Raw genomic sequence first — 27,837 nt, 5'->3', positions numbered from 1 at the left:
AAGACCATAGAAAATCCCTCTTATGTTTACTGGCCATACGTTGTTTGCTGTCATCTCCCCAGACAGATGGTCTGAATCTGAGCAGTTTTTGTCAGCCTGAAGGTAGAATGTCTCAGGGAGGCAAGTATCAGTAACAGTAACAATGAAAAATAAATATTCACCTTCAGTGAACAGCTAAATCAGGCCTGTCTGGGCAACTGATCACTAGATAGTATGGTGCATTTGGATGCCACAGTCCTGTCCAGGGGAGTCCTTTGAAGCAGTGAGCACTGTCTGCTAGTCTAGGATGAGCAGAAACTGGAAGACTTTGTGCAAGGTGATGGTTCACTGGCACTTGAGCAGATGCAGTGGCTGGCTGCATCTGCAAACAGAAGGTTCTCTTGCTCTTCTTATTTTCCCACTTCCCACCTTTTTTGTGCCATCTCTGTTGTCTGTGTCCATGTATGTTTTCACGCTCTCTATGGGTCTGTTACTCACCAGACCTTTCTGGGAGAAGACCTAATCTAACAACCTAACATCTCAGACCCGCCCAGATTTCTTTTTTTTCTGGATTTATTTTCTGCTATTGTGATAAATTAAAATGGCTCATACTGGGCTGAAGTGTGCCAAAGCCAGCACCAGATATACCGAAGAAACAAGCACATGGTGGTGACTGGGAGTAAAAGCAGGCAAAGATGTGGAAAAAAAGAACAGTTACTTGACTTTGGGCAGATTCAAGCTTCTGAGTTTATTTACCAAGAGCAGAACATAAGTCTAAAGAACAGTAATTATTTGTTTGCCCAGTGGTGACCTTTGTGCATATACAGCCTGAAATATCTATGCTCTGGACAAGCCTCATGTATTGCAAAGATAACACTCCCTGAGCTCTCTGAGTTTTGAATCCTAATAACTTGAGCACTTTTGTTCTAACCCAGTTCTTTCAAACCAGAACTCTCACAGCCCTTGTTTGTTTGGCGTAGTTTCTGCAGAATACAAATTCCAGTATCTAAAGCAATATCCTTCTACAAGGTCCCCTGAGAGAGAATCATTTGCATTAAAGTTAGTACAGCAGTAATGCTATTTGACATATTTCATGGAGACACATCCCAAGGCGTTGTCATTAATCCTAGAAACGCGGCAAATACATTAAAAGCAAAACAGGCAATTAAAAAGCTTAAAAAAAAGAAAGTGAGATGGCCTTAGCATACAGAAACAAATATAAAAACTCTCCAAGACAATTTCACAATTCAAAACCATAATAACAGGATGTTCTTTCTCCACTCAGTTGTCACTGGAACCTTGGCATTTGCAGTAGTCACAGAGCACAAACTGTCTTTAGGGCTGTAATACATAATGAACTTGGACAGTGAAGACACAAGACTATTTAAAGCTTGGTAAACTATTGAGTAACCTTAGCATCAATCCTATAAAAGGCCAGAAGTCTACAGGGAAATATCATTGATATAATTATATTCTGGCTGACCTTAGTGTGAAGTAGAATACAGACAAAACCATTTCAGGCTGTCTCTAGACCAGGCAGGATATCATTAGCCCAGCAAATGAAGCATTGCATTAATCACTCCTGTGCTAGGACTATCATTTGATGCAAGACAAAAAGTGCCCTGCCTTATGGCTAACCCTTTTTGTCTCTCAAACTACTCCGCTTTTAATCCCCTAAAACTTTGGGTTTGATTCTAAAGAATTTATTTATTTTATTAATTTTAAAGGTTTATTTATGAATACACGATAGAAATGTTTAGCAAGTACCAAACGTTGCTATGATGAGACAATACAATAGTTACTAGATTGTTGCCATTTTCACAAACAGTAAGGGAAAATCAGCTTCCATTTCTCTATAAGTTGCACTCTGCCCTTTGCTACTGTGCCATCAGGGGAAGGCATTGGCAAGCTCCTCAATAGGGCCTTTTATTGTAATTGATGTTGTTGTAGAACTGCATGTCAGTCAACCTGAGACTGTACTAGATGTTGCACAGTCACAAAATTCAAGTGTAAGTAGATGTTTATGCTACTGCATATTGCCTTTAGTGTAGTAATATGCACAAAAATTAGGAAACTATATAAATAGTTCAGACCTTAAATGCTAAGTAGGAAAAAATCTGCTGTAAGTACCCTATGAAATGAAATAAGAATCAGCCATTCCCAGTCCCACTGCTCTAAAGGAGAGGCTGAACACCCACCTACTGCAAAGCAGTGAAGTGCCAAGGGGCCCATAGATTTGCAGTCCTAGAACAGCACAAATCCAGCTCTACCCTCCCTCTGGTTTGCACCATGTTGGTTCAGTTTCTTGCTTTTGTTACTCTTAAGCAGGATCAGAAAAAAAGCAAATAAATATTTCCAAATAAAAGAAGATAAAATCATTAGGTTGAAATGCCTGAAAATGTTTACTAATGTTTACTAAAAGCATCTGTTTTACTAAAAAAGCATCTGTCAGAAACATTTTTGTAGTGCTGAAATATTTTTTGCAGGAAGAAAGTCTATCAATACAAACTCATTTGAATATGATACCATTACTAGTAATGATTTGACTACCTATTAATTGAGACCAGACCTCTGCCAACACACACACTTTCTTTGCTACCTCTACTTATCCTTTTTAATATTTATTTGAATGTTTTGTTTGAGACCAAATTACAGTATATCTTACTCTTGAGGGTTACTATAGCTAATGACATACTTACCAAAAGTGAAATTGGTATTTAAGCCATTAAAACAGCTGACTGAAAAATTAAGACATATGTCTGGATAGATAAAATACTCTTTGCAGTTCCTGTATTCTGGGCCAGCTATTAAAGGTCTTAACTCGGTTTTAACAATTTCATTCATAGCCAAATCACTGATCACTGTCGCTGTTGCACAATTTAGTCATAAACTAAATAAGAGCCTGAGGATTTTGATGAAAAGCAGTAAAATATGTACAGAAGTCTTGAAAGTTTGTGAATTAGTTTATCAAAGAGATTCACAGTTGCTAAACCTGAGAAGTCCCAAAGACAGGCTCTGGCTCATCAAAATTGGCTCTGAGGAATGAAGAGCGTAGTGTGACTCAAGATCTAGGCATCTCCTTAAGAAGATGCAGACCATGCCAACAGAGTGCAGGGCTTAGAACTCAACATGTTGTGATGCTATGACATGATGCATTTTGTCTTCTGAGGACTGTGTAAGCAGCTCAAAATTGGTGTAGTATCTGAGATCTAGTATATGAGATGTCTTCACACAGGGGTGCTACTTTTCCATGAAGCCTTCATCTGGGGTACACTAGGATAAATTAAGTTAAGTTTCACCAGCATTTTCATTGGCATTTCCATGGCATTACTGCAGTGGATCAGCTCTGAAAATAAATAAATAAATAAATAAATAAATAAATAAAGTACATGGCACAATAAGGAAAGAGAAAATTAAGTGCTCTTCTTATTTCTTTATGAGTATCTTCACAAAAAACATGCAGAACCAGAATTAACTAAAACTTGCATTCAGATCCATAAGCTGATTTTCATGGTGAACTATTATATGCAAAAATCAGCATGATTTTGGAAGTGGAGAATAGAGATTTGTGCTTAAAATGAAACCTTAGCAACATCAGCTTTATTCTAGAGCAGTTCCTGCTGCAGCTGTGAATTCAGTCATTGTGTAGTACATGTGGCCTGGGATCTCTCAAAAGACTTGTTCAGAGGAAAGAAACTCTGAGAAGATAAGGAAAAGATGATTCTTCTTTCAGTAAGTGCTCACAATTTTCTGCCAGCCTTAGTTAATATATCCAAACCTTGATTTATATGTCTTAAAAATACTAAGCAGCTCCCAAAGCAGGCTGTGCCCCTGGAGAGAGCTAGATGGGTTAAGGTTAAAATTCCTTGGCAATGTTCAACCCTTTTAGGGAAAGAAAAGCAGGGTAGCAAGGCAGAGTGAGAAGAGATGAACAACAGCAGACAGACTGACTGACTCCTTTGGCTTCCAAATTGAAAATGCTATAAGTGCATTTTCCCTGGTAATTGCTGTATATCTGAGTATTTTGTATAACATGAAGGTAAGAAAATTGCATACTTAATTTGTACTGATGAAGTGAATATGGAAAGTGCAATGAAATATTAATTTATATGGAGAAATAGCTGAAAAATGTAATTGGACAGCGTTGCAAGAAAGAAAAAAATTTAAAAATGAGCTTGCACAACAAAGCTGAAAAATCTGTGTTACATTTTCCTTTTATTTCTTAAGCTGACTAGTGTACAGATTGCAGAAACCTTGAACAACTGCATACCTAAAAAAGGGAGGAAAAAGTAGAAAACCAAAGTGAATTTCTTTCTGCTCCTTTTTTTTTTTTTTTTTCAGGTGCTGGGGATCTTTCTGTTGCTGGAAGTTTCAGGCTTCTTTCCCATTTTTTCCAGGTGAGTATCTATTTAATAAAATATATGCTGAAGGTTAAGCATGTATAATTATGGTGCATGATGTGAGGCAGGATTTCAAGGGATCATCAGGTATATTTTCTGTGAGAAATACATGCTGTTTGGTGTCAGCTCTGGCACTGCCACCAGTAGTGGCAACAACAGTGAAGCATGATGGTGTCCTTGTGCCCTTTAACTCCTACCCAGAGGAATCAGACATCCCTGGGGAAGAGAGTGTACAGTGGTGGTGTTGAGGCTCAACAACCCATGTCTCTGAAACACCGCACAGTTTACCCCAAGCCAGCCCCAGTTCCAGGGACTGGTTGCACCCCTGATGCCTCCCATGGAAACTGGCAGTTTGCTTTGTTCCTGATCTTTAGGCCAGGTGAATGTGTCTAGTTTCTTCTTTCCAATGGCCAGAAAGGCCAAGCTGGGACTGATTTCATTCTTATGCATGAAAAGCAAATCCAAGTGGTTTTACAGTAAACCTGGTCATACCCCTAATTATTACTGAAGGTATGTTTTGCCTTTTAGGAAAGTTTTGTGCACATGATTATGGATGGAAATCCCTGATGATTTTCCTCTCTCTTTTCTTTTGTTTGTTGTTTTTTTGGGGGGGCGGGGTTGGATTTTCTGTTGGGGTTTTTGTTGTTGTTTTTTGTTTTTTTAATGCAAAAACCAATACTGGAGCAGCCCTTCTCCAATCCATTGCCGCTGGAATTCTTTTGGCCCTTGGTCCGAGTGCAATGGCTGTACTCAAAAACAGGTATAGATCATCTTTTCTGTGTTTATAATCTCATTAGCGTATACATTTTCCCCAGTTACTAAGAAGCCACTCTAACATTAAACCCCCAAATCAGGTGGTCAGACAAAAGCCCCAACAGAACAAGAAGGCTGAAGAGCAAAGAACTGAGAAGATAAATTCTCCAGTCTGTCTCAATATGTTTCCTTTCAAAGCTATGATGTTCATGTTCTAAAATAATTTGTGCTCCTTTTATTTTGGTGATAGTTTTGAAAAGCCCAGCTGAACTGTCCAGTAAACACCGATATTCCTCCACTGATGCTGATTGGTACCAATTCCACTGATTTTTCATTAGTGTCATCATGACACAAGGGAAGAAAACTTGGTTATGTTCAATGAAAATAAGCTGATGATTTCTACACTGCAACTCTGTAGATGTGCAAGACACTTGCTTTTGATTTTTCTTCTCATTTACTTTGATGTTACATCAATTAAGGAGGGATTAGTCAAAGTTAAAGATGTGCCATGAGACAGTACTTACCTTTCTTTGGAACCAAAAACTAGCCCACTGGATGTAAGATTTTATCATCTTCCTCAATGATGTTGTTGACTTTGAAAATGCTAAGAAATACATCTCAGGCATGGTTAGTCCTATCAAAACTGTAAAAAACCCACTTAAATTTCTTAGCAGCTTTCTCTTGACTTCAGGTACATATTAGATTTTTAACAAAACAAACCATGCTCATGCACCAGTTTAAAGACATTATAGACAAAAATGTTGTCTTTCTATTAACTTGAGAGTTTGCTACTGTATGGTGGTAATACCAGGTGTGGCTGTTTGCAGAAAAAATAGTGAATGTCTAGAGTAGTATCGCTGTCTTCACATTAGCAAACTATTCTGGCTTTGCATTTGAATTTTCTAAGATTCCCTTTGATTTGCCTTCAGATTAGGAGAAGGACAGTGGCAGTTTATGGCCAGTATGGAGGAAACCCCTGCTCTGGGGATACCTTTGAAACAAGACCATGCAAGCCCACAAGAGGATGCCCAACAGAAGATGGCTGTGGTGATCGGTTCAGGTGTTTCTCAGGTACCATCCAAGACCATTTTCAATATTTTCTACTCATGAAGTTAAGAAAATATCCTTGTTATCTTTCAATTTCAGTAAATGGGCAATGTATTTGCAGTGTTCTTGATCTGCAGATGAATTTGACTTAGGTAAACATTTCTTTTGTTTCCAGCCTCAACTGTGCATGCTTTAACCTAGAGTACTGCAGAGAGTTGAAGATAATATGCTGTAGCCCTGGTACCCTCTTTTATTCATTCTGCCATACTTGATTGCCCCAGAGAACAGGTTTTTTCATTATAAGAGGGTAGTTAAGGAACACAACCTTACATTGATGTCTTGCAGCTGTTCTAGGCTATTTCCAAATATGAAATTACCTGGATCATGGAAACTAATACTCCATAAAACATACCCAGGCTGCTCCCATTACCTTCACAGAGGAGCACATTATTTTATAGGTAGATATTTATCACAGAGGACTGTGATAAACATGTTTTGGTGCTACTAGGGAGACAATCACAGTTAATCACTGGTGATTGGGTCAAAGGGTGAAAGCTTAGGAAGCAGATCTAGAAGTCAGCTGTTTCAGTGACATATCATAAGCCTCAAATAGCTATGGCTCTCTCAAGTGTCCTGTGCACTATCTCTTTATGTCTACAGTTAAGGCTTCATAAACCTTAAGGGCATAGGCTTTTCATCATGGGAGTGAATCTGCTAATTAATGTAGTAGATCAATAGGACTTCTACTTTGATTTTAGGTAAGCTACTTTCAAACTAACAAACACTTCTTTCACCATGCATGTTTGTCCTGATTTAGGTCAGTGCATTAGCAGATCCCTAGTGTGCAATGGTGATCAGGACTGTGAGGAGGATGGTGCAGATGAAGATCGATGTGAAGAGGGGAAAACTGTATGTGATATCGACAAACCACCTCTGAATTCAGAACTTACAGGAGCAGGGTAATGTTCTGTGCCAGGCTCAGTAGTACTGGTACCAAATGCACTTACATTTTGATGTATTTGAAAGCTCTGTGTGTACAGATAGACTTCCTGGGCTTATGATAAAGCATTCCATATGCAAAAGTGCCCAGTACAACTGCTTCCACCATGCCAGCAGTTCAGTGCAGGATGTACAGGTCCTGTGACCTGAAGCACAAAATAAAGCTTTCAGTGTTTCATTCCTGCTATTGAAAGACAGCTACAAAGATATGAAATCAAATTTCATTTAGTAACACATGATCTTCAGCACAGAAAAAAACGAGCTAGCAATGTTCATTCTTTTTTTCATTGTTGTTGAATTTAGCACTCTAGATTCAAATGGATTTCTGTTTATACATCCAAACTGCAACCTAGAAAAAGAATTGTTTTAAGTTTCTTTGGTGTTGATTTATCACTTGTTATGCAATACACTTCAGATATAATACCCCCACCCCCCATTTTGCAATGGATGCCCTGTTGTTTCTATGTTGCAGTAATTGTTCTAACAATAAAACTTCAAATCATTTGAGAGAGATATGAATGTCTCAATCTATAGAGATAATGAGGTGTTAATTTTTGTTGACAAATCAAGACCAACATTTCCTTTACAATGTTGTAATATGCTAGGCATACTGCTGTTTGGCATGTATAAAAGTCTGTCAGGTGATAAACCCTTGATTAAATCAATCTTTTATAGTGATTTGCAGATACAGCACACAGTTATAATGGCTCTGCAATTTTTGTTGCTGTCTTAATGATATTTTTTCTTCCTGTAGCTTTGATCTTATTACTGGTGAGACCAAGGGAAGAGTCATTCATACAAAAAGCTTTGGAGGGCAATGCAGAAAGGTTTTCAGTGGTGATAGGAGAGAATACTACAGGCTGAGTGAAAGTGTTCTCGCTTATAATTTTCAGGTATGTTTCCATTAAGCATAGCTTTGTATTTACAGTCAGGATTAAAACTGGGAGAATGGTGCAAAGCTTACAGAGGCCCTTGGCTGGTACCCTTCCCTAAACACAGCTCACTGACACCTGTACCCTCTCTGCAGTTTTGTATTATTTTGAAATACAAATTGATGTATGTCTTGCTAAAATAAAAGGGGAAAAAAAGTCTTAGATGTGATTTATAAATCTCTCACAGTTAGACTGAACATAAAGCTAATCTCCTTAGAATAAGCAGTGACCTGAATCACCCTAAGAAATGTTTTGGGGAATGAAATACAGGGCTTTGGCATGCTTTGTGTAGATCTTCCAGAGGTATTTTGTTTGAAGTCACTGTCTCACTGATTTGGTTTGTCTCACATTTATCAAAAGCATGCCAAACAATCCATATTGTACTTTACTACATAGTGTAAATACTTGAGATAGATATAGATGTAGATATAGATATAGATATATGAATGCATTTCCAATAGTGTGCAGTACTTTTTATGAAATCCAAAATGGATTCAGCCTGAAAAACGCATCAGCTTATTTTGCATCAAAAAGGCCTTGCTCTACTCTATAAGCTATTGTTTCTAAATCCTACATGAAGCTCTTCATAGATGTGCCTATCTTTTACCTTCTAGGTTAAGGTTCAGAATGATTTCAGTTATGAGTTTTTCAACAGCACCTGGTCTTATATGAAGCACATAGAGCAGTATGAAAATTCAAACAGATACAAACACACACAGAATAAAAATCTGCAAAAGGTATGTATAACTTGTCACTGCAGCTTAGTATTTTGCATAAATATTTTCTCTATTTTATTCATGTGTTTTTGTAGTGAGTTGAAAATGCTCTTTTTATAAAGACATTTTTGACACAAAGTGTATGACAGTAAATATCCCATAAAACCTTTAAAAAGAGATCACTGGTTTGCTTATCAATCCAGAGGAGCTGGCTGCTGTTTGTACTTCCTTCGTCTTACCTATTTAGTAGTAATTTATTTATTTACTATCTGTTTTTCTCCATATTTAAGAGAGAAATCATTGGCTTCTTCTCACAATTGATTCATTTTTTTCTTTTTTGCAAGTGGTTGATTGCCCTTTTTTTTTTCCTGCTACCGCTTGGTCAGTATAGTGGAGCAAAAAGATTGAAATACTTCTGTGGTTCAAATTAACGTATTTTATAATGCATTTTCCATTAGCAGAATCCATTAAGAGGGAGATCTGGTGTCTTTAACAGCCAGGAGGTCACAGTGTTTATACTTTTAACTTACTTTAAAAGGAGCATTAGATAAATAATTTGAGAGTAATTTTCAGTTATGAAGTACAACTTCTATCTTACAGAAAATAAAATCGAATAACAAATGTATGCGTTTTATGTCTGCCCCAAGCAGACACTAACAATGACATATTTTGAGACTCAGCATAACCAAGTTCAAAAGCAACTTTGAGAGTCTGAAGTGAACTGTATTGTATAGACGTATCAGATTTTATAAGTAAGCTGCATCCTCAAAATGGGTAGAGCCCCTTACAACAAAAGCCTTACCTAGACAAAACAGACTGCAAATAACAACTGTATTACCTGTGATTCACTTAACAAATAAGAAGTTAGCCTTCTTCTGCCAGGCTTCTGATTCTGGAAGCCACCATTGTCTTTGAAGAGAGAGATCTCATTTGTCCTTATGCTAGTTTTCAAGAACACAGGAGGAAAAGAAAGACGTTGCAGCAATTATAAATAAAGATCTAACTATATTTCATGACTTCAGGGTGGTTTTTCTTGCATTTATCGTGTTGTTTAGATATATCTAACAGCCCTGTAAAGCTGTTGGTTAGTTGCCAATAGAATGTGTTTGCCATCTGGCTATTAGGAGCCACTCTGATAGTCACATGGAGCATGACTTATGGCTTTTCCTTCCCCCAGAGTAAGCAGCTGATGGTTGTGGAGAACACTGTGGAAGTTGCTCAGTTTATTAACAACCGCCCAGATTTTCTCACTCTTGCGGAGCCTTTCTGGAAGGAACTGTTCTATCTTCCAGTCATCTATGAGTACAGCATCTACCGAAGACTTATTGAACATTTTGGGACACACTTCTTACACTCTGGGTCTCTAGGAGGACATTACAAAGTTATTTTTTATATGGATACTGACAAAATGAAAGCAGAAGGTAGAGTACTAGAGTGTTTGTTGCAGAAAGCAAATTCAGTAATCAAGAATAAAAATTTATATGTATGTTTTTCCAGCTAATGTCTAAAATCAAGTAACAGACTTCTACAAGTTGCCACATTCTCTTCATGGTCAAAAGAAAGACTAAAAAATGTGCTCAAACCACAGCATTTAGTTCTAGATCCATGTTTGTGATATGCTCTGGGTATATAAAAAAATAAAATTATCGTTAGTTTCAGACCTCCTTAGTCTAAACTTGAATATAAATCTCAAACAATGTTAAAGGTTACATGGAGATGAAGGTTGGGCAAAACTGTGTAAAGCAGAAAAAATTACAGAGCAAACACCAGAGTGGCACCTATAATGGTAATCCATTGGAGCAGTGCTGTAAAACTACAGACTGCTGAGAAAAAAAATGATATTGTAAACTGTTCCCAGATACACCTCACACCTCTGAGCATTCATCCATAAGCTTTAGCAATGTGTGGATCTTCCCACAGCACACAAATGCTAGTTAGTTACTATCTAGTTTAAGTGTAGTACTTCATGACCTCTCTAGCGAGTGGGAGACTCAGAAATGAATCCAACACACTTTCTGTGTACAGTATTGTTAATGGATGGATTATCTGCAGATGTCAGCATAACAGACTTGTACAAGTGTACCTCATCAGGCTGGAATATACTTCTTGTGAAAAAGAAGAAGACAGAATGCACCAAACTGGATGAACTGCTACTGACTTCTTCAGGTAAACGTTCAATGGTGACTCACACAGTTGTCACGTATCTATCTCTCATCTAATCTCATCCTAAATAGCTGTCAAAATGAGGAGGAGGTGTTGATAACTTTGATGAATTCTGTCCTAACATGCTGAACCCATGCATCAAGTGTCTGGTTTAAAAGGCTCTCTGGCACTTGTCAGTTATTGCTAATGCTTTCCCACTAAATAGCACTTTTCTGGACACCCTAAGTTAGAGCTGCCAAGATACCTGGAAAAACAGATACCTCCTATATATGATCAGTGTAGGAGCTCTTGATGGAGGCACAGGTTGTTGAACTGCACCAGCGAGTCCTTTCACTACTTGCTAGCAGAGTTTTTGTGTCTATTGTTTCTATTTTCATTTGTAAACATAGCAATGCCTACATTTTATGTATTTCCTATCCTGAATCTGCAGGAAGCAGTGGCAATAAAATTAAAGGAGACCCTTACATAGAAGGAGGAAGCCCAGGTGCTGTTGCTGGCCTTAGTTATCTAGACCTAGATAATCCTGCTGGGAACAGTCGGATGTACACCTTGTGGGCTGCATCAGTGACAGACTATCCCAGAGTAATTAAAAAAAAGGTAAGGCTATTTTCCTGAAGCAGAGGTGAGCAGATGGGGTCACTTTAAGAGGACAAATTATTAAGCTACAGCTGGTGATTAATCATGCCGTGACCTAGACTAATTTTGTTTTCAGATCACTTTGTAAAAAATGGAAAGTTCTCAGGAAGAAAATGCTGTGAAGCTAATATGATCAGGTGCATCACAAATCTAAGTCCATTGATAGATCAATACCATCCTTCAGTGATGGATGTTAATGGAGTTACATGTTTAATGGAGTTACAGTTAGGAATAGAGAGTCATGTTAGCACTGGAGAAAGACCAGATTTGCGATAGCCCTTTCCCCAAAATGCATATGGGCATATCTGTGTGGCCTCCACTTCACTTGCCAGCTTCTGCATATCCCTTTTATCTCTCTTCCTTCACTTTGCATCCAGAACTTTAGCATAACTAGAGATTCTCCAAGACAGACGCTTCAGACCTAGGCATGGCCCTATTCACTGCTACCTTGTCTATGTCCCTTTTGGGAACTCTCCGCATACTCAAGAATGGTATAAATCCCAAATATCTCTGTTAGAAAGTTTTCAGCTAAATGTAAAAGCATATAATATCATAAAGTAATCAATTTAGAGGCAAAATATTTTTAATTTTTGTTACCTTTGATCACTGTTCAAGGAAATGCCATAGTGGGCTCTTTAAATGCCCCCTTTTTATGCTGGGAACATATGGGTGAGAATTCAAGTTAATGTACATTGGTGGTCTCTGTTGTAATTTTATCTCCTCTGTGTTCTCATAGCTCAAACATGTCTAAATATTACTGATATACCAGTAACTTTAAAGGATGCTTTTAAGTAGAACTGGCTTTTCATAAAAAGACTAATATTAAAACTAACATAAGATTTTAGCTAATTAGCAAATTAGAGTATCTAATGTGCTAACTTCCATGTGCAGAAGCATATGTCACAAATTAATTTGCGTGATGAAATGTGCTTATAAAACCTTATATCCCAGTCATAACTATTTAATATGCATGTTTTTCTACTGTATGTAGCTAACACCATTATATGAGCTGGTAAAGGAAGTGCCCTGCTCTTCAGTCAAAAAGCATTACCTAAAACAAGCTATTGAAGAATATATGGCTGAAAATGATCCGTGCAAATGTCAGCCTTGCCAGAATGGTGGTGAGGCAGCCGTGGAAGGAACACAGTGTGTGTGTTACTGCAAGCCTTACACCTTTGGAGCAGCTTGTGAGCTGGGAACTCTTGTGCAAGATCAGCCAGGTCAGCACTCTTTAAACCAGTGAGAGTTTAGAAGTGGCAAAATGTGCTCTCCTGCTTCCAGTGTCTGTCTCACTGCACACCCATGCAGAGGCTGCTGGGGTGAGATATCACTGCAAACAAGCAACATGGGGAGGGTCAGGCCAAGCCTGAGTCTTTGTTTAGTGTGTCTAAACAGTCCTTAGCAAAGAGCTGTTTTTATTGTTTGTGTTAAATACAGCAGTCAATACTAACTGCTCAATGCAGCCATTTGTAAGTATGTACATATCCTAAATTAATGATCAATTACTTCATAAGCTTTTACTTTTTAATTCTATAATTAGTAATAGCTGGCAGCTGTTCTTATGTTCTGTCAGACACTGATAATGTATGGCCTCTGTGGAATTACACCTATGTCAAAGTTGGGGAAAGGTGGAAGATTAGATTATTGCAATCTGGAATTTTCTGCAATGGCACAGTTGGGGCCATCGCTAGCTTTGAAAAACCCCTGCCTTTAAACCTCTCATAGGGAATGCTTTAAAGAGGGAGTGGTTTAAAGAGAGTAGTTTTCACATTAAATTAGATATTCCCAAATGTTGCACAGGCGTTGTTGATGGACGCTGGAGCTGCTGGTCTTCCTGGAGTCCTTGTTCAGGGGGAAGGAAATCAAGGAGTCGAACCTGCAACAACCCCTCCCCACGTGGTGGTGGGAAGGCCTGCCTGGGAGAGCAGCATGAAAGCAAAGCATGTGAAGATGAGGAGTTACAGCATCTTCGGTAAGTAACACTTGGAGACCACTGCTGAAAGATTTAAAAATTTGTTTCAGAGGGGTTCATAAACTATTGAATTCAAGGAGATCACTTACTGAGCTTTAATATTTAAGTTTAAAGAAAATAAAATTCAGAAGCTGTGAATGTCATAGAACATAAGGCTAGAAAATGGGGTAAAAGCCCATAAACTTGACAGCATTCTATTTACCACTCTCTTGTATAGCCTGGCAGTGCCTGATTCCAATATAATCATGGTGTAAATGTACACATAATAGTCTTGAAAATGGGCTTGACTGAGGAGTGTAGCATTTTGAAAGGAAAGACTAAATTCAAACTAAACTGTACTTTTGTTTGCTTCATAGTTTGATTGAACCACACTGTTTTGATTTATCCATAAATCCTACAGAATTTTGTTCACCTCCTCCTCTCTTAGAGAATGGATTTGTTCAAGTAAGTTATTTCTATTGCTCTGTTATCTGTTCTATCCCTACCTGCAATGTCTTTTCTACAGTTAATACAGACGTTCACTTGCAAATTTGTATTTCTCTTGGCAAGCTTAGCATCCCGGCCTATTGAATAGCCACTCTCGCAGCATTTTTTAATTTTTCTGAAGTTTGCATGACAGTATCCAAAACTTCAAACTGAAAGTTAAATAAAACCTAAAACCAGAACAAGATCTTTTCTTGTCTGTACCATGGTACCTACAGAGAAAAGTCATCTACTTGTCCTTTAGTCCATATATGTATTCAAAATTTACTGAGTCACATGGATTACATATTAAATCACAACAAACTAGAGAGGAAAACATGTTCAGTCATCCAGGAAGTCCATAACGAAATGATAAACAAATTTTAGGAATCTTCACTCTGTAACTCACTATTCTGTTTCTCTGGTGAAATGAATACCTGACAAGGTACTTGCCTCACCATAGCTTAGGCCTATTTGACAAGGGGGACTAATTCCTCCCTTGGATGAATGGATTATGCCTTCTTCATGTTATCAGACTGTCGTAAGTCTTTTTGCTCGATAAATAGACAAAAGGATTAGTTCAAAATTCATTAGTTGCCTCTGCACAACTGCAAGCTGCAGCAAGATCCATAATCTTGCCCTCCTTCTTTTGCTAGTGATTTTTTTTTTTTTTTTTTTGTAATCAGTAGATGTCTTCTGCATTGATGCTTTTGGTTCATAAACAAAGGCTAAAACCCTGCAATTCATGGAGTGCTCTCAATGTTTTGTAAGATCTGTCCTTAGAAGACAGTGAAATATAAATTGAGAAAAAGCCTGTGTCTTCAAGTCTGCCTTTAGAAAGCTGATAACATGCCATCCTTTAGGATGCCTTTAATTGGCAAAGCCATGTACTCTCCACTGATCTCCCCCCAGCCCCAACCCTTGCTCTGCTAATGTTTGATAACAGCCATATTTGCAGCTTGTTTATACACCATCATGAGAGCACTGTTCCATACCCCTTTTGATCACATTTAGTGACTTGATAACCAGGATTGCCCCCAATATTCCAGACTCTCTCACCACTGCATTGTAGAGTAGCAAAAATACTTCTCACTGTCCTCAGCTACTACATTCCAGAATCAATGAGAGTTTAGTGATACTTAGGTAGTTCTTAGGTAGTAGTGATGATAGGTAGTTCTTATATTTTATATCCAAAATTTCACCTGTTCATTTTCTTTCAGAATGCTGAAAACTCATACCCTGTTGGGAAAAACATTGTTTATGCATGCAAACATGGATATTCTCTTGTTGGTGATCCTGTTGCTAAGTGTCACAGTAATTTACAGTGGCAAGTTGGAGAGAGATATTGCCAGGGTATGTCCAACTGATTCTTGTTTTGAGCTACAGCTCCATTTCTGAATTCCAATGGAACATTTCAGAACATCTGCTTTCCAGCTGCAATGGGAGGAAAAGACACACCTGTATTTTCAATTCCCTAGATATAATCAGGTCTAAATTGACTTCTATTGTGAATCCAGATATTGTAATGCTGAATTAGAAACATACCCATAAAGTCTAGTTTTAAGGAAGGCTGAACTGAGGAAGACTAAATTCCATCCCAGGAATTACTTCCTGTGGAAACAAGCATCGTTGCTTACTTGAGTCCTAGGGCTAAGTGCAAGAATCATGAGAATTTTCAGCACTGCAGTTCATCAGCTTCCTTTCCTCCTTTCAAGCAGGACTAACTGCCTACAAATGCTAGTCCACACTGTTTAGAGGCCATCCTTATGTGTACCAAGACATGGTCTCCAGGGTCCCATATGTGTGATATCCCTCTACTAGGAAGCTGTTGCCTAGTAGGAACCATCATCAGAAACATGAGTCCTAAAGACAGGGAAGCCCTCATACAAGCTAGGGCTACACCTGCAGGCAGTAGGAGAAGATACTGTCTCTATGTCCTTACTTTGCCTGTTTGACTGATGTGATAAATTAATATCCCGACTGTACATTTCTACAGGAAAATCAGCTAACCTCACCATTCAATTTTGTAAGGAATTTTGGAGAAAATAAAATACATTACTGCTTTCTGCAATCCTCTGATTTACTGTGGCTGTCTCAAATGCTTCAATCCACAGAAACTGCTTGTCTCCTGCCTGACCTGGAGGGAGATTTGCAGCTAGAGCCATGGAAACCTGTGTACGAGATTGGTGAGAGAATAACTCTGTCTTGTCCACACGGCATGCACTTGGAAGGGGCACACTCCATTTTGTGTGAGCCCAGCCTCAAGTGGTCTCCTGATGTGAACACTATTCAGTGCAAGAGACCAGGTAAGCCATTGCAGCCCTCAGGTACAATGCAGGAGTTTCTTTCCTGGAGTTTCTTCCCAACTAAGCTTTACATAGTTTAGATATATGCAGAGCCATTGCTGAGACAGTGATAGAGAAGCCACACTTACATCACTGGCGAGAAGCACAGAAAACATGGGGTATGTTTCTGTGGTCTGTTCAAACGAGATGCCTGAAGGCATTTCATTGAAGTTTTGTTGAAGCTTTTTGCTTCCCACTCCCCTATAGCTATCAAGTGTTGTCACTAACTATTTTAAGAGATTGCCTGCAATCTCTTCTGTTTTGCCACCCAAATATGTTACACTTTTCACATATTGTATAACACTACCACCATATGAAATACACCTCAGAGTTTTTCTATCTGGAAGCTGTTCAGTGCACCAGAGCCTCTTGTGACAGAGGATGACTGGGTGACTGCTTTTGTTCATCTGGCAGTCAGACAGCTGATACAAAGTGAATATCCAGGAACTGGAAGCAATGGAAAAATGCTGCTTTAAATTCATGCTGTTTAAGCTCTAGTTTGATAAGGGCAGGCAGTGGCAGAAAGGGAAACAGGCTATAGCTTCAAGCAGCTCTAAGTCATCTTTTCCAATCATGGAAGACAGGTGGGAATTCCTCTTGAACACTGCTGTGATGCTGATCAGTGACACAGAGGCACCCAAGGAGCTTGTGCTTCAAGCCTGCCACTACTTCACAAGGTCCCTGGTATTCACCTGGGGAGACCCTTGACTGGGGACAACAGCCACTGCTGCAGGAGACTAGGTGCATTTCCTACATTTTTTTCCGTCCTCTCCATATCAGCCAGTGCTGCTGACATTGCCTCAACTGCAGAAGGTGACAGTCAGGCTTAGATTTCAAAAGGCCTGTGAAATTCCTGGTGTAAGTCATCTGCTGTCATAAACACATCAACAGGAAGTACCATGATTTCTGAAGGAATAGTATAGCTGTACATAAATGACTTGCTGCTGCTGCTAGACTGCCAGAGTAGCAGTGCTGAACTTCTGGTACCAGTTACTTAGCCTCAGTGACTGATTTTCATTTGATTTTTGTTTTTTTTGCTAGCATTATGTTCTCAAATTCCAGCAATAATTGGAAAGTTTCAAATGCTTCCATCAGAAAAAAAGATACAGCTTGTGCTTACCTGTATGGGAGCATTGTATTAGTATAAAAGTTAAAAAAATAAAGGACAACAATTAGATAAATAACAGTTAAAAACTCAAGGTGTATGAGATAAGGGTAAAAATTATGAAGATAATTATTCACAGACACAGTGGCATACATATATTTGAATGGGAGTGTTTAGTCACTATGCAGCCAGCTATCCAGGGAATGAAGAAAATGCAGTGATTTTTGGTGAAAATTTCCCCTCTGCAGGAAGACATATGCTTGCTGTCTGTATCATAATGCACTGCAACTCTTACTTTTTCTTTTCTTTTTTTCTTCTTCTCTGAAAATTTATTTTGCTTAGCAAGTCTTAATCTGTAAGGGAGGTATTTTTTTTAGGAAAAGCAACAATCCAGAGTACTAAATTTTCATGTTGGCAGATACAAAATATGAAAAAATCAGGACAAAACTTCCTTAGAAATTGTGTCCATATGGATTTAGCAAGTCTTGATGTTATAAATTTTACAGAAACTTAAAAATAAATGTTTAGCAAATTTTGAAGTAGAACTCTCTACCTAAAGAATGGTACTGTGATGATGAAAATTCCCCAATAATTACTACTATTTTTATTTTAAAAGTTGGTACAAGCTGAGGACTGATGATGGGACTTATAGTTGTCATTACCATCAATGTATAAAGATATTTGGGTTCACACAGGGGTTTGGATCCTTAGGTTTTCTAGAGACAGCAGTGAAGTTAATAGTTCTGAAACCTAATGACAAAACTGTTCCCAGCTACTATTCAGCCATGCTAAATTTAGCAGAAATAAATAACTGCTGCAGAAATGAGATGAATGTTTAAGCTTTAACCTAGTACTTGTCTCTTTCCTTCTGGCTGGTGACCCATGGATAAATTACTGAACAGTAACTTTGCAAAGTTTATCATATCTTTTTAATACTGTTGATTACCTTCCTGTAGTAGATACTTTTAATGACCATGACTATATAATTCAGTGCCTCTTAAACTCAACTGATAATTTCAAAGTAGGCCCTTGTTTTTCTGACCCTTAATATCTGTGTGTTCTTTTACTTTAGTACCCAGTGTGAAAACAGAAGTGACAGAGCCTAAATGTCAGCCATGGGAGAAGGTGTATCAGTCACAATGTGTGTGCAAAATGCCCTATGAGTGTGGGTAAGTTCAGGTTCAATTTGGCAATTAGATTCTCACTTTATTCAAGACCAATTACATTTCTTAAGTTTTCAGTCTATGACAGGGGACAAAACTTTACTTACATGAGGAAGAGACATTGTACTTGGTTTGCTTTACACCTCAATTAAAGTCCTCTTCATCATTTACCTGCCTTGTCAGAACTTCCAGTGGGTTTTAGCAGTGCTGGAATTTGGTTGGATGACCAAAGGGGAAGGCATAATTTTGCTTGTTCTGTGAAGTAGATGAAAAAAGATAAAATTGTATTTTTAAGATTTAGAGATTTGAAGAGAAGTTAAAACAGAGGCCCTTGGGATACAAACCATCAAAGCAATAAGCCAGTGAAATAAAGCATATTTCTTTTCACTGCTGAGAGACTAGGGAGTTATGAAAGGCACAGTAATCTAATTTCATCTCACATTTACACAGCTGTTTTCACAGACCAGTCTTGTCACTTTTCCTGACTTCATAACTTGCAGATTAGAGTTTGCTGTTTTCTGCTTGATCTATGCCTATATTCTGCAATAAGCAATGGAGAAGAAATAATGTAAGGAAATATTAAGTCTTTCAGTTCTTTGAGAGACACAAAAGTAAGAGAACCAAAACAGAGGAGTAACAAGAAGACACCTGAGACCAAATGGCACTGATAAACAGGTGTGCCAAAGAGTTCAGCACTCCAGCATCTGGGCTGATTTGCATAGACTAGATGACGTCTCCTATCAAGTCACTCCTATAAAGTGGGTGCGAGCTCTAGATATGAATTCTGGCCAGGCTTATGTGATGGAGCTGAGCAGTTTGGAAGCTTCAGGATAACAGACCAAATATGTCTTACCCATATGTAGCAGAAGAAAGAAAGTGTGAAGGTGTCTCAAGTGATTTCAAGGTAGAACTTTCAGTGGCGAGTGTGTACTTCCCAGCAGACACATAGACCAAGAGTGCTCTGCATGATGACTCCGATTTTAAGACAAAATTAGCACTCTGAACATCTCAAAATTAAAATTGCTGAGCTTAGTTCAGATGCAGATCCACCAGGTAGTTCCCTAGGTTCTAAGGCCATTGTCTTATGTGCAAAGGTAAGTGCCAGGTTTATAATAACTGCCATCTAATGCCATTCCTATCCTTAAATACCTAAATCCTTTAAGTAATCTGGTCCTGCTCTTTTTCTCTCAATACTAAAAGGGTTAAACTACTAAAAGGGTTAGCAACTCCTTTTCTGGTTTGTGTATATATTGAGATCAGTTACACAGAATACAAGAGGAGTTAGAGCTAGGGAAGGCCTTTGGCAGAGTCACAGTAACATCGGAGGTTAAATGACTAAACTAAATTACATTTACTTATACACTGAAGCTTCATTTGTAATTAATCTACTACTTGCCTATTTCTGTCTTTTATAATTATGTTCAAAATGGCAAGAATATAGATAACAGTCATTCCTATTACCTCATGCCATCATTTCACTGTCTTGAAATAATGCATTGAATGATGGAAGGATAAATCATCAGCTGTCAAAGCAGACTAATCTTCCAGCCTGTTATAACTCTGCAGGAGTAAAGTGTGTAAGCGGAGCTTGGTCCAATCTTTCCTAAGAGAGCAGAATTAACTTGCTTTGCTTTGGCAGTGACTTTCAGCAATAGCCTCTTCTCTGAAGAGAGCTTGGAGCAAGAAGAGTTCATGTGGTAATCCAGGAACACCATCGTTTCAGACCTATCCTCTATCCTTTCACTTTCCAAGAGGCTATCTGCAGAGACTGCCCACAACAGCACAAGAACCCTAGAACAGGCTGGTAATTTGTCCTTTGTTGTAGGGTGCCTTAGGCTACATCTGTCCTCATAAATGACAGCAAGGGAATGATCCCTAGGCACCAGAGCTGCTAAATTGATGTAGCAGCTCCTAGCAGACCTTTGACAAGGGCCAGTTCCTGTATAATTCCCAGGCACAGCTCAGGAGTGACCAGGAATAGAAACCATTCCAGTCTGATGTACTCCCCATCTTCTGGGGTAAAGAGGGGCACCAGATACTCTGTGTAAATTGTCCCCAGCACATGGAAGGGGCCAGAGCATGGTCTGTTAATACGGGTGGAACCTCAGCCTCCAGTAGCTAAGAGCTATCTCCACAGTGAAACATGCAATTTGATAATTTTTAAGTACTATCCCTCTTTTTTTTCCTTCAAATTCGTTTGCAAAGCATCTATGTGTCTCCTGAGAGTTCTTGAACTGTGTTACATTAAAACTTCTCATCTGAAATGTAATTCCAGAAAGTTAAAATCATTCCCAGCATGATGAATTATTCACTTCACCAGAAGTTTCCTACCTCTTATTGCAGGTGAAAGGGAGAGAAAGTATTTATGGACTTAACAGATATTATTTAATTTCTCATAATATGTGTGCTTTAGTAAAATATTATTCTTATCCTTAAACATATTTTTTCAGGTAAAAAGTATTGAATTTCTCACATTCACTTTACACAAAGATTATTCCTTGCCTCTAATAACTTTTATTGTACTCCTGTGATGCTCCCAGGGAAATGTTTCTCAGCGATGAGTGCAAATTATTAATTTTTCTTATGCATCTTAACATGTAGATTTACACTGTCTTTCTTCTGCTGTCCCAGCTGTAGAAAATATGTAAATCACTCTCAAGACAGTATGAGGCATTGAACTCTAGCAAGAATTTGGCAACATGGTCCCTGAACTTCTGGGTTTAAACTTAGGCAGTGGGTTAAATCAGCTCCCTTTCTTCTTTTGGGTGTTGCTAAAGTGGTGCAAAGCAGACAGACTAGTGCAGAGGTCTGAGCTTAATATTTTTAGGTAAATTAAGCTGCCTTCTCTGCAAGATTTTGACCTTAAGACACAGATATTGAAATTTATCACTTAGGCAAGTAAAGGAGACATCTGAACAATTTTAAATGCAATAAAAAATTAATTACAGATTAAACACAATTGCTTTCCCTGGAACACGCTTTGTTCTTTAAGATGATATATAAACAAGGAGTTTTACTTATACTTCTGTCTATAAAGGTAACTTTCACATAAAAATCAAGGCTCCACTCTCTTAGAGACTGTGCAGACAGATGACCAAACAGGACAATGCATACAAGTGTACCTGTTTCCTTTATCAGATGTCTACTGCTATATATCCCTTGGTCTGTCCCCTTGTGCCTCAGAATAAGAAGGTTAACCTCATTCTTTATGTTAACAAAAGAGGATTAAGGAAAACTCATGCTACAAACTTTGCTAGGGATTTAGTAGCTGTCATTTTGACCCAGCACAGCAGTTAAGGGACCTGTAGCGGTTGAGGATGCTAACCTAAGTGGAAGATACAACACAGTTAATAAAAATATTTGGTTACAGGTAGACGCACCAAACTTTTCAGGCTTAGCTAATGAGGTCCATGACATATTTTAAATACCTTAAATATGAACTATGCTACAGGTATTTTAGAATTCAGTAAAGCCAGCTCTTTCAAAAGGCTTCAAAATCATCTTTTTAAGAACCATTCCCAAAGCTTGGAGAAGGCTCTTTTCCTTAGTGCCTTACTTATAGATCAAAACCCATTCCCTAATTCACAGCGGGGGGAAAAAAAAGTTACTTTAAGGCCTGGCCATTAAGTCAGCAAGGTTTGAATTCTGGCATTCTTACTAGGCTTTCCTCTTCTCTCCTCCTATAGGCATTCCCCTTCCCTTCAGTCAGCTTCATTAAGCTCATTAGGGCCATTTGCCTTTTCCTCATTAGGGCCATTTACCTGCACCTCATCAGCCTCTTCTCCCCACCAAGCACCTGTTTAGCTGAGGTTGATGCTCAGAACTGGCCTATTAGACACCAAAAGTTCCAGTGGAAGTGTTTGTGAGCTTAAAATGAGGAGCTGTGCTGAAAACTAGGCTTTGGGGCTGAATTTCAAAGCACTCCATCCCCTGAGAGCCTATCTCTGCTCTCTGGTACCCTGTGAAGCCCCTTATCCATGGCTGAAAAGTGCATCTGGGAAAGCACAGGCATGCTCTGCTCCAGATAGTCACTCTTTTGTTCATTCCACACAAATACTGCTGATTGCATTGAGAACAAGTGGAGAAGCTAGGAGCTCAAGATTAAAACTCAGAGGTAATGGAAAGGGGTTTTTTTCCTCCCCTCCTACACTTGGAACATAAAACACAAATAATGACACCTTCCTGGAATTGAAGTAATGGAAGGGTTCTTTTACTCCCCTCCTACACTCGGAGCATGAAGCACAAATGGTGGCAACTTCCTGGAACTGTCCCCAAAGCAAACACCATTTAAGATTGTCCAAGAATTGTTATTACCAGTTTTAAAAGCTCATTTATGTGGGTGTTAAAGCTCTAGCCACATTTCAAGAAATAAGCAATTTTTCTGGGTAATTTTTTTTCTTAAAATTTCTGTGGAGATGTTGTGTATTTCCAGAAATGTCTTTGGTTTCTGATGGTCGATTATAAGGTAGTTTTTAGTAAAAGCTGAGCATTTTAAAAGACAGCAGAATAAAAATCTTAAAGTGTATTTGAACACCTTAAAATTAAGAAATACTTATAAAATATTGTATGCACATGTTTGTATACATCATATGTGTATAAGAAATGTTTTCTGTCTGTGTACTTACATTCATGCATGTGTCATATATTAGAGAATAATTGAAATCTGAAATATTTTTAAGTAAAGTCGCTCTCTCACTGCTGCTGAGGTCACTGGCAAAAAGACAGTAATATCCCTGTCCTTCAGATGGGGATCTTGACTCTGCTGAGGTACAGCATCCTGTGGAAAAGGGAGAAGTCAGGACTATCCGTATGTCTATGTTTTGAGTTCTTTGCTGCACTCTTAGGATGTACTTAAGTGAACAGAGAAGTTGTAACTAGACTCTGAATGTTTTCCACTCCCTCAGCTCTTTTTAAGAGTTGCCAAGATAAAGCACATTTAAATAGTGCAATTCCTGCTATTGTTTTCAGTCCTTCCCTGGACACCTGTGCTACAGATCAAAGAACCAAGAGAAACACACTTTTAACTGTTTGCAAGATGCATGCCTTGGAGTGTATGGGCAGAAAATACTCTTTGACTAATGCAGAAAACTGCAAAGTACCCCAGGCAGCTGAAATACCATGTGGATCATGCCGTCCATGGGAAAAATGCAACGGTAAGAGATTCTTCACAGATGTAAGCAAAATTGTTCATATAACCAAAAGGAAATCCTTATCCTCACACATTAGCAGTTGGGCAGTTGTTCTGTCCTGATGTTGGTATGGCATCTGCAGTCCCTCCCATAAGCACCAGACACTGCTAAGCTGGCTCAAACCATTAGTCAAATGTTTGGTGTCCAAACATGTCAGGAATCTTCAACCATGGAAAAGAGGACCCTGCAGGATATTGTAACAAAATGTACTATCTACAGGAAAAGCTTATTCCTAGACCCTGTTAAGTGAATCATCCTTTTTGGTCCCCTTTCTCCTTTGGTGAAACCCCTAGCCTACTCTTTTTCACTGCATCTATCTGTTCAGATTCCTTAAAACAGCAGTTGCAGGAATCCTTACTGCCCACAGAGTAACTAATCCTCTCCTGAAATTTGCCAAGCAGTCTCCCCAGCAGGATGCTGTGGGTAGGAATTAAAAGTCTTACTAGTATGCTAGCTGGGAAAGCCAGTTACTGTTTGTACTTCACTGTCTATCCCCAGTTTCTTATATAATGATTAAAGGTGAGGTCTCTTCCCTCAAAGGAAATAGTTCCTGTTTTTTGTAATCTGTCTGCAGTGGTAGTTTTCAAATTCCCTGATTTATTTTCCCTGAGTGTCCTATGCTACATTGCATTTAATGAAGGGTTGCCAGGAATGGGAAGATGAAGTAATAAATTAGGGTTTTAGAAATGCCCAAGCTAGAGGCATGGTTATTGTCATAATTGGAAAATAAAAAGCATTACTAGATAGGAGTTCATCTGTTTTGTCTAGCAGGGTTGAACAGACAAAAATAATAACAACAAAGTTAAAACTGTCTGGAGCTTCGGCAAGAACAGACAGGGAAAAAAAATGCATACAACACCAAAGAAAAGGACACAGTTATGAAAAATAAATATCAGGTGGAATCTTCTTACCTGAATGTCACCGATACAGCTACATATATTTATTTATAGGAGTAGACCCTTTGATCTTCATGAAACTGTCTGTATGAAAATGTAGATACCAGTTGTAAGAGTTTGCATGATCAGTTTGTTAGTGTCCAAAGACAGATCTCTCATCTTACAAGTTATCTGAACTCTAGAGTAGTAGATACATGGACCAATTCAAGAAGGAACATCAGAGAAGACATTGAGTACAGCACTTGAGACACCTTGAGCAAGTTTTTCCCACAAGCATGATCAACCTCTCCAAGCAGAGGAAGCCCCAGCAGTGCACAGTTTGTTTCCACTTCTAGTTTTTCCACTGAGCCTGAATATCAGCTAATGTTACCCGAAAGAATTAGGGAATTAGATTAAGCAAAGAATGACAGAATTGCAGAAAGCTTTGGTCTGGAAGGGACCTGTAAAGATCCTCTAGTCCAATCCCCTGCAATCAGCCAGGACATCTTCAACTAGACCAGGTTTCTCAGAGCCCTGTCCTACCTGGTTTGTAATGTTTCCAGGGATCGGGCATTAACCATCTCTCTGGCCAACTAATCCTCTGTTTTACCACCTTCATCCTAAAATATTTCTTCATATCTAGTCTGAATATGGTCTCCTTTAGATTAAAACCGTTATCCCTTGTCCTAGCATTGCAGTCCCTATTAAAAGGTCTGTCCCTATCTTTCTTATAAGCCCTCTTTAGGTACTGTAAGGTGCTATTTTCCCAAAGCCCTCACTTCTCTAGGCTGAACAACCCCAACTCTCTCAGCCAGTCTGTGTAGGAGAGGTGCTCCAGGCCTCTGACAACTTCTGTGGTTTCCTCTGATTCTCCTCCAACAAGTCCATGTCTTTCATGCAAAAGCTGAGCATCCTGCAGAAAATTGCTTTCAGTCTTATAGATCTCCTAGAAACATTTTAGTCTGGGGTTTTTTTTTGGTGACTTGGGTGCTATCCTGAGTGTTTTTCCTCTGTGCTTTTGCTTAGTGTCATCCAACATCTGTGTTTGTGATGAAGATGGGCTGTGTGAGGAGGGAGGTGCCCAGGTCTGCGCTGAAGTGAGCGGCTCTGCAGCCCGTCGGACCATGACCGAGTGTGAGGCTGGGCTGCTCAGATGCCGGGGTGAGACTGTCACCCTTGTCAGTATAAGGCCCTGTGACACACAGAATAAATAAGATATGTTACACTTTATTTTGCTTATTGCTGGAGGATATGTCAAAATGTGTCAGCTCTTGGTCAGGACATACTTTGAACCTTGCTCTGCCAAATGTAAGCTCTGCTGTGAAATCCATCACAGATGATGAGGCTGTGCATCTGGTCAGCTCTGTATCAAGGCCTGAGGCTCTTTGTTAGAAAGAGATGCACTTGCACAACTGCTCACAACAGAGCTCTTAGGCACCAGCCTTACCACTGGCAGATTTACTTCATATTTCTATCCAAATTAAAAAGTATTGCTGCAGTGCAATTGCCAAAGTAGCTATTATAGTGGTAGATTACCATGTCTGACATTGTCAATATGTTTTTCTTAAAGCCACACAAACACATGCTTGCACTGAGTAGATTTAGATTAGGAAAACATACAAAGCTTTACAGAATAAGAGGTATGATTCTTCTCTTTTAATAAAGCAGCTTCTTTCTACCATATGCTACTCTGCTGAGAAAAGAGGCTGCACAGAACGGATCATGTTGTTGAGCCTGATCCACCTAAATGTCAAAATAATGTACATTAATAGTAAAGCCATATTAAAGTAATGAGAATACATCTATGCTTGCAGCTTCTCATATGCAGAACCACTTTATGAAAAATCACCATTTTACACTGTCGTTATTATAATAATAACAGGTATTATCATTATATGTTGTCATTATATGCTTATTCTAAGCGCAAGTAACTCAGTTACATTTGTCACATGCATTTATGTTCGTGCCAAGATTGGTTTCCTTACAGATGGTTGAACAAAGAGGCATTCTGCCTTAGCAAAACTTTCTCAGAGGCAACCATTAAGGAAAACACATCTTTACAGCAATGAAGACATTCTGCATGCGGTCCCCTTGGAGATACCACTGGATTATCTTCAAAGACTATTTGTGAATAAAAGAAGTTTCCTACACTCTTTCCTTATAGAGCTACACATTCTCTCTGGCATAGCTGGACCACGACATCTTTCCTTACATATCACAAGCACATTCAGGTTACCGTGCTGACAGTCCCATCCCTTCTGACTATTCTTGGATGCAGACAAGGACAAAGGGCTGGATAACAAGAGGATGTTCAACCAAGTGCAGTGTCATCAGCATGTATGATATGTCTGTATTCTTTCAAAGCAACAGTTTTTATTTCTTACTATCAGTAATATAGTAAGATTGAACATCTCCCTTGTTTATGTTTCTACCAGTAGTTTCTTTGCATAAACCTTACCCTCAGCTGGAAAAAGCTTTGCTTTCTTAGATGCTGGCAATAAAGAGTAAGACTGAACAGGAGTGGCTTTCCTTGGAGACTCTCTCTTGTGGGGGTAGACATGTTGGAGGGGAAGGTTGCCACACACTGAAAGGACCTCCTGATCTTTGTAACCATTATGCTGTCTGGAAAATATTATCAGATTGAGGGGTTTGGTTATTTTTTCTTCTTAAGCAAACAATAATTTTTGCGAATAGCATACAGATGGAAATAAGTAGAATAAAATCCAAATAGATTTAGTCAGTTATTTTTTCTTTATTATTTGCTCAGGAGTAGTAAGTAATAGTTTGTAGAGCACCAAGATGTTTGCTTACTTGATTACTCTAAAGCCTCTTGTCCACAATTTCTAACCTTTTTTTTTGTGGCATTTGGCACAAGATGTGATTGGACCATGAGCCCACTGGGTAGCAATAGCTTCTGTATCTGCTCAAGGCAAGAAAAAAAATCACCTGGAAATCTCCTTATAGATAGCACAGAAATAATAGTGACTTGGTGATTCATGTCTTCAAACATAGGGAAATGTGGTAAACCAGCACAGGGCCCCAAGAAATGTTGAGAATTCCTGTTTCAAAAACAATAATGTTGCTGGATAATCATCTCAATG

The 27,837-nt window shown here is 38.7% G+C and overlaps 1 protein-coding gene and 1 long non-coding RNA gene across 2 annotated transcripts; one reads left to right on the top strand and one right to left on the bottom strand.

Moving 5' to 3' along the window:
- Positions 1 to 712: 712 nt before the first annotated feature.
- LOC131573511 (uncharacterized) lies at positions 713 to 7,363 on the bottom strand. Its single transcript, XR_009276209.1, has 3 exons — positions 7,187 to 7,363; positions 5,657 to 5,766; positions 713 to 3,325 (listed from the first exon to the last, which is right to left on the bottom strand). It is a non-coding gene; the product is annotated as an uncharacterized LOC131573511 (long non-coding RNA).
- On the top strand, positions 3,880 to 27,354 carry C7 (complement C7). Its single transcript, XM_058827520.1, has 18 exons — positions 3,880 to 4,018; positions 4,321 to 4,376; positions 5,067 to 5,139; positions 6,062 to 6,203; positions 6,997 to 7,138; positions 7,933 to 8,071; positions 8,725 to 8,847; positions 10,004 to 10,247; positions 10,879 to 10,992; positions 11,420 to 11,586; positions 12,617 to 12,845; positions 13,426 to 13,597; positions 13,954 to 14,041; positions 15,280 to 15,412; positions 16,174 to 16,365; positions 18,582 to 18,678; positions 23,641 to 23,825; positions 25,763 to 27,354. Exons 1-18 carry the CDS (start codon positions 4,013 to 4,015, stop codon positions 25,948 to 25,950), a joined length of 2,490 nt encoding a protein of 829 aa, XP_058683503.1. The 5' UTR covers positions 3,880 to 4,012; the 3' UTR covers positions 25,951 to 27,354.
- The last annotated feature ends 483 nt before the right edge of the window (positions 27,355 to 27,837 follow it).

Source organism: Poecile atricapillus, chromosome Z, assembly GCF_030490865.1.
Source record: "Poecile atricapillus isolate bPoeAtr1 chromosome Z, bPoeAtr1.hap1, whole genome shotgun sequence".
NCBI classification, from domain to species: Eukaryota; Metazoa; Chordata; class Aves; order Passeriformes; family Paridae; genus Poecile; species Poecile atricapillus.
Note: the sequence above shows the minus strand (reverse complement) of the source record. Positions and strands in the feature narration are given on the sequence as shown.

Coding starts and splice junctions, on each gene's coding strand:
- C7 (XM_058827520.1), top strand. Junction 14,042..15,279: donor TAGAGAATGGATTTGTTCAA/GTAAGTTATTTC, acceptor ATTTTCTTTCAG/AATGCTGAAAACTCATACCC. Junction 16,366..18,581: donor TATTCAGTGCAAGAGACCAG/GTAAGCCATTGC, acceptor CTTTTACTTTAG/TACCCAGTGTGAAAACAGAA.